At 37.7% G+C, this 9,743-nt stretch overlaps 1 protein-coding gene across 1 annotated transcript; it reads left to right on the top strand.

Annotated features, from left to right (window-relative positions):
* The first annotated feature begins 678 nt into the window (after nucleotides 1–678).
* LOC150084174 (protein FAM43A) lies at nucleotides 679–2,132 on the top strand. The gene has a single exon (XM_090375915.1). It carries the CDS (start codon nucleotides 1,035–1,037, stop codon nucleotides 1,980–1,982), a length of 948 nt encoding a protein of 315 aa, XP_090232041.1. The 5' UTR covers nucleotides 679–1,034; the 3' UTR covers nucleotides 1,983–2,132.
* Nucleotides 2,133–9,743: the final 7,611 nt, after the last annotated feature.

The following is a 9,743-nucleotide window of genomic DNA, read 5'->3' as shown; positions in this document are numbered from 1 at the left end:
AAGAAATCAGCATTAATTGTGGTGTTGAAGTGCATATTTTAAAACGGATTTAAATGGAAAAAAGGAATAAACATATAAAAACTCGAAAAATATGCTTCCTCGCAATAAAAAACAAACGTATTATTCTATCACGATATGTAGAGTTGCTATTTAATACACCAGCCATCAAAATTATTAGGTGTTTTTCGTTGGCGATGGCAAGCGGCCAGTTTGTGTTTGATGAACGAAATATCAGATTACGCCGCAGTTTGACTTAGGTAATTGAAGCGAAGTTCAAATAAACATACAGAATGAGCTGGCTGTAAACACGCGCGCACATCTAAAGCCTTTGTTTTTCTGAAAAATTCTCGCTTCTGTTGTGAATGGAGAGTCACGAAATGTATCATTACTACAGGAAGAAACATCCGTTGGGAGTAGGTGCCGGTATCCGATCCTACCGCTGTCTCTTCAGCTACGCTGATAGCAAGCAGCTCACGAGAGGCAAGTGAGCCTAGCGCCCCCTGGTAGCGACTGACCGAAACCCACGTCTGCTCCCGTGTGCAGCGGCGTAACCATACACACAACAGAAAAAGACCAATGAGAAGAGAGAGTGGTTTGTGACGTAAATGCCTGGAGTACAGGTAAAGGAAACAAAAGCCACCTAGAGATAGTCCGTAGTCGCACATTTTGCTAACAGGTTGTTGTTTTGGTGCTGCGTGTGTGGATACGATGTTTGCTGTTGGGACTTTATAGGACGTTCGGTGTTCTGCCAACTTCTTCAGTGACTGTGAATCGCTGTTTGTCAATACGTTCGGTAGTAGATTTTGACGGCAGAAGCGAAAATGTAAGTTCGGTCCAAAAAGTGACGCCGCTGCATTCGAGTGTGACCTGAAAGCTACTCCGGAATACTAGTTTTTTTTTTTTTTTCCTCGTTAGTGTGTTTCATCGGTCGCCGTGCAAGGCACAGAACAGTAGCAGCGTTCTGTGTGTTTGCTTCGAGCTTCGAAACAGTCCCAGTGTTGTGGTGTTGTGTGCATTAGGCCTAGTGTCCCACCATGTCTGTTGCCATCCCATTCACATCCAACAACGTCAAGTTAAGGTTGAACAAATTCTGGAACAAAAGATCAGTGACGATCACCGAATATGATCCTACTTACAAGGTCATCTACCTGGGGAATGTGCTTACCCAGTGGGCCAAAGGGGACGGTTGCGTGGACAAACCGTTGGCCACTTTGTGGAAGAATTACTGTGCTAACGTCAAACACGAAATCAACATGAAGTTGACCGTAGGAAACTCAGGACTGAAGGCTATCACCAAGGAACACGGGCTTACAGAATACTGGGCTAACAGAATCACTTTTTGCGTGGCCCATCCTCAGTACCCGCGAGTGTTCTGTTGGATCTATCGGCACGAGGGGAGAAGGATGAAACAGGAACTCAGGTGTCATGCAGTACTTTGCAGCAAAGAAGACAAACCTCGGGCGATGTCCAATCAGTTGAATCAAAGGCTATCCATGGCTCTGCAGGAATTCCGAAGAGAGAAGCTAAGTCGACAGAAGGCAAGATTGTCCCTTGCTAACAGCTGCTATGACAATCCTTCCATACCCAGGCGGAAGTTGTTGTTGAGTACAGGAACGACGAATTTTCGCCCTCCTCTAGAACGGTCCAAGAGCGCTCCGAAGCTTACTTCGATTGAAGAGATGGAGGAGCTAGATGATGACGAAGATGAGCTGGAATACGATGATGATCTGCTGAGTAGCTCGCTGATGTCCGAAATCGAATCTTCATCCGATATTGTACCAGATGATATGGACTCTCTATCGGACCAGTACGTTCCAAGCAGTCAGGAAAGTGATTCTCTGGACTCGGACTCTGTCGAGGATCTCCCCAATCCGTGCCACCTAAAGACCCTGAACTCTATTGACGAAAGTGTCGACGAAGAAGACAGCGTATCGGATGAATCGGGTTTTTCTGAAGAGAAAGATTATGTGTATAGGATGTGAGAAATCTAAAGGTCCCCCTCCGTAGTCTGTAAGTGTATATAGTTTACCCTCTACCTTTCCTCCCTCCCTTCCCGATAATCCAGATGTACAGGAGTTTAGTCTACGTCATTCACCAAAGATTGTAATAAAAATTGTACAGTTCAACGTTAACTGGTGAGAGTGTTTTTATTCCTAGATTTAAGTGTTACTATCGCCTGATTTAATACACTAATTTAGTCCAGAGACATGCATCTAAATTAAAATGTGATTTTAGTTAAAAATTAAAGCACATTTTCCCTTGACAAGCTGTCTGTAGCACATTCCTCTATCGTATACTGCTGAGGAAACAAAACCAGTGTGACTGTCTCGAATAATAACATTTTCTGTTAACAAAATATGTAGCTCGACTTAAGTTGGGATGATATTTTCATTAACTGCAAATCATTAACTATAAACAGAAAAAAAAAAAAAGATTATTATATTATTTATTTATATATATATATTTTTTCCTATTTATACTCAGGACGACCACACAAGCTCAGAGGAGTTCACAACAGAGAGAATCGTATTTCGCAGTTACATGAGTTTGAACCACCGGCAACTGAAATGCGTGTACTACTTACGTTTATCGCACTCGACTACGGTACCCCAAATGATAATTTGTAGTGTTTAGCCATTAACAGCTACCGCAACTAGGTGGTCAAACACGAGGCTTCGGTAGTACACCCGTTTGAGTTGACAGTGGTTCTATCCCAAATGAATGCTAAATACAGGAATGTTCTTGTATTCGCTATCTATCTATCTTGTAAACGCTTACGTGGCTGTCCCAGAGTATAAACCGATTTATTATTATTATTTTTTTTTTATTTTACAAAAGAACGGATTACAAAGTATTAAAATGTTAATTTCTGGAATTCTGTGCTAGAAGAACCAAAAGATTATGATGTTATCCACTGCTGCGAAGTTCGCAACAATGGATACGCCATATTCTTTTGGTCAAGTGACAAGTAAAGATGTGTCAAACTTAAAAAAAATAAATAATAATTTTCAGGGAGGCATATATTCTTCTGGTTTTTCAACCACACTGCTGGGATCACCTTTCTAAAGTTAAAAAAAAAATTATTAGTACCAGAGCACTGCAGTTATTTGAATTGCCAAAAGAATGCTGTTTTCATTATGCAGCTGACAAAGACACACTGGTTTATAGATGAATATTTTGCTCAGCCTCATGGAAACTAGGTTACAGAGAAAGGGGATTAAATAATACTGATTAAGCTGATTAGATAACGCTCTTTTCTATTATTTCTTCGCATGGCACCGTGGGAAGAAAAATCTTCGTAATCTGTTGATAACCACGAACACAAAATTCTGGATATTTTTAATCTCATATAATTGAAATCTATAACTAAACTCATTTGATCAAAATAACTAACATCCAAAGATTGAACAAACAAATAAGACATGCATATTCAGTGTCTTCTCTCTACAGAATCAGGATGTGTTCATGTAAATTCAACAGAAATTTGCAGGAACAAAGGTTTCAACATTTGCTAGAGGAAACAGCCGGCAGAACTTTGCCACAATTGACTGTATTTAAATAAATTTTCTGTTTATACCTCGGGAAGACCACACGATCAGAGGAGTTCACAACGTAGAAAGAATACAAGAAACAGCACGTATTTAGCAGTCATGGGCTTGAACCCCGGTCACTCAATGCATGTTTACCAGACACAAAGAAAATTGCTGAACCAGCTTGATATTAATACTAATACAGTAACTAATACATGGAATGTATAAAGTAGATGTAACAAGTAACACGCATGTGTGTAATTAACGTATGAAATAAACATATTTCCTTTTAATTGTTGAACACGTGAATCGCAAAAATTTTTTTTTTTTTTTTTTTTGCGATTCACGTGTTCAACAATTAAACCCAACTAAATAAAATGTTAATTTCTATTAGAAAATGACATTATACGCAAAATAGCAACAATATCCGGTACCCAGGCAGAATAAAATACGTATATTAATGCTATGTCCTAAGCTTTTAGTTTTATCGAGACACTTTTTCTTTTTCTGTATCACTAGCATTTGTTTATACTAAATTCACTTTCGTTTTCAAAAAAACATGAAAGATAAAAGAAAACAGTAAAAACGTTTTGTACCTAAGTGGAATTTGGAAAAAGCAACCGATTGTAATTTTTTCACGATAAAAGTAAGTTGATGTAAATGAGATATTATTGTTTATTAATCCTTGTTTACAAGCAGAAAAAAGAATGAGTCATATGAAATGATTATACACTGGTTGGCAAACAAAAAGAAAAAAAAAATCGCTTCCTGTTAAAGTTCAGGGTGATTCTTGTAGATTTGATATTGCTGAATTCAAATGAGGCAACCATATTGCTGTAACGCCAACCAATTTTAAGGGAGAAGAGATTAAAGTCAAAAAGTTTCTAGTAAAAAAGATTTCATATTCATATATTTTAAGAAAATAGTAGTAGTAGTAGTAGTAGTGGCACATGATGCAAGAAAGCAAGTGTAGGTGCTTATGCAGCATCAGCCAAAAAAAAAAAAAAAATCACACCATTCCCTCCAAATGCCTGTCCAGTTCCTCCTTAAATTTATTTAACCTATCAACTTCCACAACGACAGATGGAAGTTTGTTCCAGCAATTAACCACCCGCTGGCTAAAGGCAAATTTCCGCACATCTATTCTACATCTATCCTTTCTTAATTTGAACTTATGTCCCCGTAGGTTCGTAATCTGAACAAGTGGAAGGATCCCATCAGAATTCAGCGTGCTCAACATATTCAAGGCCTTATAGACCTCAATCAGATCACCGCGCAGGTGCCTAGTCTCCAGCCACTGCAATTTGCAGAACTTAAGCCTCTCTTCGTAAGAGAATCCCTTCATTCCCCTCACCAATCGTGTTGCTCTTCTCTGTACACGCTCAAGCAAATCTACATCCTTCCTAAAATGAGGCCTCCAGACCTGTACGCAGTACTCAAGGCGTGGCCTGACCATTGCCTTATACAGAGGGACAATCACCTCCTTTTCCCTGCTAGCAAAATTCCTATATATCATTGACAAAACCCCATGACCCGCCCTAGCAGCCTGTCTGCATTGCTCAGAAAACTTCATATCTCACTGCATAATTACTCCCAGGTCTTTTTCATTTTCTACCACCTTAAGTGTGGTACCACACAGTTGGTACGTTTCTCTGGGGTTACTTCTACCCATATGCAGTACTTTGCATTTGTCAAGGTTCAGTTGCCACTTCTTAGCCCATCTGCCCAAATTATCTAGATCCTGTTGCAGTAGCACACTGCCATTACTGTCATTAACAACCCTGCCAACCTTTGTGTCATCTGCAAACTTCGACATTAAGCCTGATATACCTTCATCAATATCATTGATAAATACACAAAACAACAGTGGACCCAACACCGAACCCTGTGGGACTCCACTAATAACATTAGTCCACGAAGAGCAGCACCCATTGATTACCACCCTCTGTCTTCTCCCACTTAACCATCCTTTTATCCATTGTAGCAACTTACCCTTAATACCATACTGCTCCAATTTGTACAGTAGTCTTCCATGCGCAACAGTGTCAAAAGCTTTCCTGATATTCATACAGTACTAAATATCGAACAAGGGGTCTATTAACCCTTATTCTATTTACAAAATAATGTTTATCTGATAACAAACGCTTATTTTATCGTGTTCTGCCTTTTATAATCGTCCACTGGTGTCTCTCGTACGAGATTCCAACAGTAGTGTGCCAAGATATTTGAACTTCCTTTTCCCTGGTATCTTTTTCCCATTTGAGAATTATCTTGGTGAAACCTTTCACCATGTTCACCGGAGACCGCTCTCAAGTTTTCAGGGAAAAAAATCTAAATGGGAATGTAGGAAACGAATCTTTAACGACCAGTTATGGTTTTCGGTCATTAACCTACAATATTTGAAAACTGAGGATGATGAGAACACATTCTCAGCTTGTGAGCATATTTCCTACGAGAATCAGTCGACATTATTTCAGAGAGGAAATTGATGCGGACCAGTGTTATCAACGGGACCTTTTCGCGTAGTGAGCAGGGGATGGCAATTTCTTTGCATCCAGGGAATTAAAAGTACTGAACTTCATTACTTAAAACCCCATCTTTTAAATCGTGAAGTTAACACTATTTTCAGCAATTTAGGGGAGATCAGGGTCAAATTATAACACTTCAAACTGCTTAGTTGCTACAAAGGAAAAGAGATGTCTGAGCAATGCATGATCATCTGTAATCTATAGAAAGGATTTTGATTTCATTTGCCAATTGTGTGGGTGCTGCTGCTGGTTATAATGTTATTTACAGCAACAAAGTATTTGTTGTTGTAAATAACGTAAATAATTAGTAATTTAAATTGATTTTTTTCTTTTGTGGTTTTAACATAAAGTATTTTGTCAGTAATGGTGTAATCGGGACAACTGGTAAAGTTATGCGCTGGATTTTTAGGAAGAAACCGTACTGGCAACTATTGTTAAAAGAATGATGGTAGATACTGAGATACTTGAAAGTTAATGTTTAAACGATTTTAGCAGCAGCGCTAAATATGGTGAAGGGGCGGTAACAAGTCGAAGGATAACAACTATGAAAACAACTGTTTTCCAAAATGGTTAACTACATTTCTTCAAAAAGGAGGTACAATTTTAATGGATAAGGGGGCACTACTCCTGATCTAGAAAAGCATAAATACAGTGTACTTTGAAAGAAATCTTCAAGGAGAAAAGTGATTACAAAATAATGCAACGATGTAATGTAATAAAATCATTAAAATTAATCTAATGGAGTTAAATTTTCTATTTGGCTAGGAATAATGATTTTAAAGAATAATATGGACGTCAGTTGGAAAACAATGCCTCCAAAGTTTCAGGTGGAGAAAAACAATGCGGAATTATTAAATTAATTAAAGAAAATGGCAAAACTGAATTTTACAAGAGATGCACAGAAAAATCAAAATTTTAAAGCTTGAGAAATTTTTCTGCTGAAAAAGTCAATATACAAGAAATTCGATTTTATGCTTTAAAATTAAAATAGGAAATTGTGATAAATTTCAATGCGCTGAAAACAAACATCAGATTAAAACTGTTGCATCACCCACTATTCTGTCAGGAAGCGAAATGATGAACTATATATGAATGTGCAAAAATTCTAGGACGCATTCAAGGGTCTCGAAATAAGAAAAAGAAGTCATAAACATGGATCACCGAGCTATGCCTGTTTGAATTTTAAAATATGGCTATTGAGTTTTGAATGGTAAAAAATAATAAAAAATGAACCTAGTATGGATAAACATTTTTCTAGGCATGCGTCTGCAGTTCTTCTTATTATGGTTTTTATCATCGAAAACCCAGACTTTTTCTAAAATTCAAAAAGCCTTAGCTCCATAACCTTCAGAATCGGACACATGGTTATATGGACTTCCTTATTTTGAACTCTAGAGCATGTCCACAATTTTTGTACGTAATTTTTAAACACTATACATATTAACTAAAATTTATACGAGCCTATAACATACAAATATAATAGGTATTTTAATTATTATTTAAACATTTTCCCTTAATGTCTTCCTCTTCCGTTTTTGAAACAGCAAAAAGTTGGCCAGCATACTGGGATTTTACCTTTCAATGTCTAACGGATCATTCTTTAATTATAATTAATTATCTTAAGAAGCAAAGCATTATTCTCATAGGAATATATCATATGTATAGCATGTGTTGCTAGAAAGTAGCTATGCAGAAGTACCATCTTTAAGCTAAGCTTACATGAATCTATGATACCATTCATCTGGATTGAATTTACTCTCCAGCGCCAACGTAATCCATTTACGTTATTGAACTATACAAGGTCACCACGCATAGAAAAGAAAAAAGAAGAAGAAGCAGCAAGGATAACTCTTTCTGGAGTCTTCTCGAAAATGTACCGTCGCACCCTTTACGAGAAGATTATGCCCTTGCAGTCTACATCGTAATAATTTGGCTTGATTTTTGAAGAGATTCGGGTCTCTAACTTGGCATTGATATCTTGGCCCCTTCTTCTCTACGCATCCTGACTGCAGCTCTTACGCAGATGATATAAAACTCTTCATCTCGTCAAAACACAGTGACAAATCTGAAGCAATCAACGCCCATGCCACTGCCCTAATGGAAGAACTTGACCATTATTTTGAGAATATTGGCCTATCCATAAATCCGACCAAGTCAGCACAAATGTCTTTCACCAACCTGAAGAAGAAGATGAACATAAACATCTACATAAATGGTATTAGAGTGCAAAAGGTTTCTCATCACACTGATCTAGGGCTCACCTGGGATGAAGGCCTGACCTTCCAACAGCACTTTGCCAACACTAAAGCAAAAACTCTGTCAGCAATGTGGGCGATAAGACAGGAACTTACTGGTGTAAACAACCAAAAACTTGCCACTCACTACATACAAACATGTCTTGTTCCGATTCCCACGTATGCCTCGATGATCTGGTCCTCTGCTTCCCTCACTAACATCAAAAAATTCATGGGTATCGAGTACTGGATTTTAAGGTGGTTGAACCGTGTTAATGGCCACCCTTTCACCATCTCGAGATCAGTCATGTATACTAACCTTGGTTGCACCCCTTGGAATCAGTTGCTCATTACAGGAAATCTGCGTAATCTCTGTCAACTCCTCACCGATCGCTTTGACGCTCCAAATGTCCATAATCTTGTTGCAGGTCCTAGGCTTTCCCGCGTCCTTTGCAATAGTTCATGGATTCCCCTAAGAAGCTTATTACAGAATTTAACTATGCTTAGAAGATGTTTTCCGTCTAACATCCTCCAAACGTACAACACCCTGAAGATTGATCCTCACAAGTTCTGTGATGAGAAAGCGTACAGATCTGAGAAGATACAGGACATGTACCACCACATAAAACTGTAGAAGTTTCCTGATTATTTCCTTCAGGATGGAATCTCCCATGAACTTTACTTTGCTGAGGAATTAATTTGTTTTAAATCATTATGTGTTTTGTATGTATATGTATTGGCGGTATATGCACACATTAGGACGCGTATGTGTTTATATGTCTCTACCTTTTGCTCATGTCACTGTATATATTTTTATCCGCTATATTTGCTCACTTTAGATGTTATTTCGTTGGAAAAAGAAACTAATGTATATAATATTATATAGAAACTGTTTCTATAAAATAGAAATAATAATAATATGCGTAATTTATGTACGACTTCTATGTTTGCTGTCTAAGTTATAATGTACAAATGTATATAGGCACCCTCCTAGCTGAAGGCTGTTCAGGGGTGAAGCATATGGAATAAATTGAATAATATATATATATATATATCAACGTGTGCTGACATAGATGGCTTAAAGTCCAGATCAGGTTCATGTGAACATAAATTAGTTGATTTTGAGTTTCATTCCCAGATTCTTTCTCATTATAAAGACCATACGTTGAGCGGCCTAGGTACTGTAGAAGTACTGACAATAAGTACCGGTTCAAATTAAGCCGAATATATTTAAAACATAAGTAACTCACTAACGATCTTTCGGCTACCTCTGTATGCAAATAAGTCCAAAATTAGTTATATTTGTTTTTTAGGATTTTAATATAAATTCTATACACACATAACACAGGATAGGTCCCAGAATTTTCTAAAGGGGGGGAGGGGGAAAGCAATGTTCCTGAGAATCATTAAGCTTCGATCGTGTAGCAGTAAAGAAATCCACATTATTTTGA

This window comes from Mastigoproctus giganteus, chromosome 6 (genome assembly GCF_048544385.1).
Source record: "Mastigoproctus giganteus isolate SK-2022 chromosome 6, ASM4854438v1, whole genome shotgun sequence".
Classification (NCBI taxonomy): domain Eukaryota; kingdom Metazoa; phylum Arthropoda; class Arachnida; order Uropygi; family Thelyphonidae; genus Mastigoproctus; species Mastigoproctus giganteus.
The sequence above is the reverse complement of the archived record's forward strand: the minus strand, read 5'-3'. Positions and strand labels throughout refer to the sequence as shown.

What these genes read in the sequence shown, in the direction of transcription:
- LOC150084174 (XM_090375915.1), top strand. Translation starts at nt 1,035, where the DNA reads ATGTCTGTTGCCATCCCATTCACATCCAACAACGTCAAGTTAAGGTTG.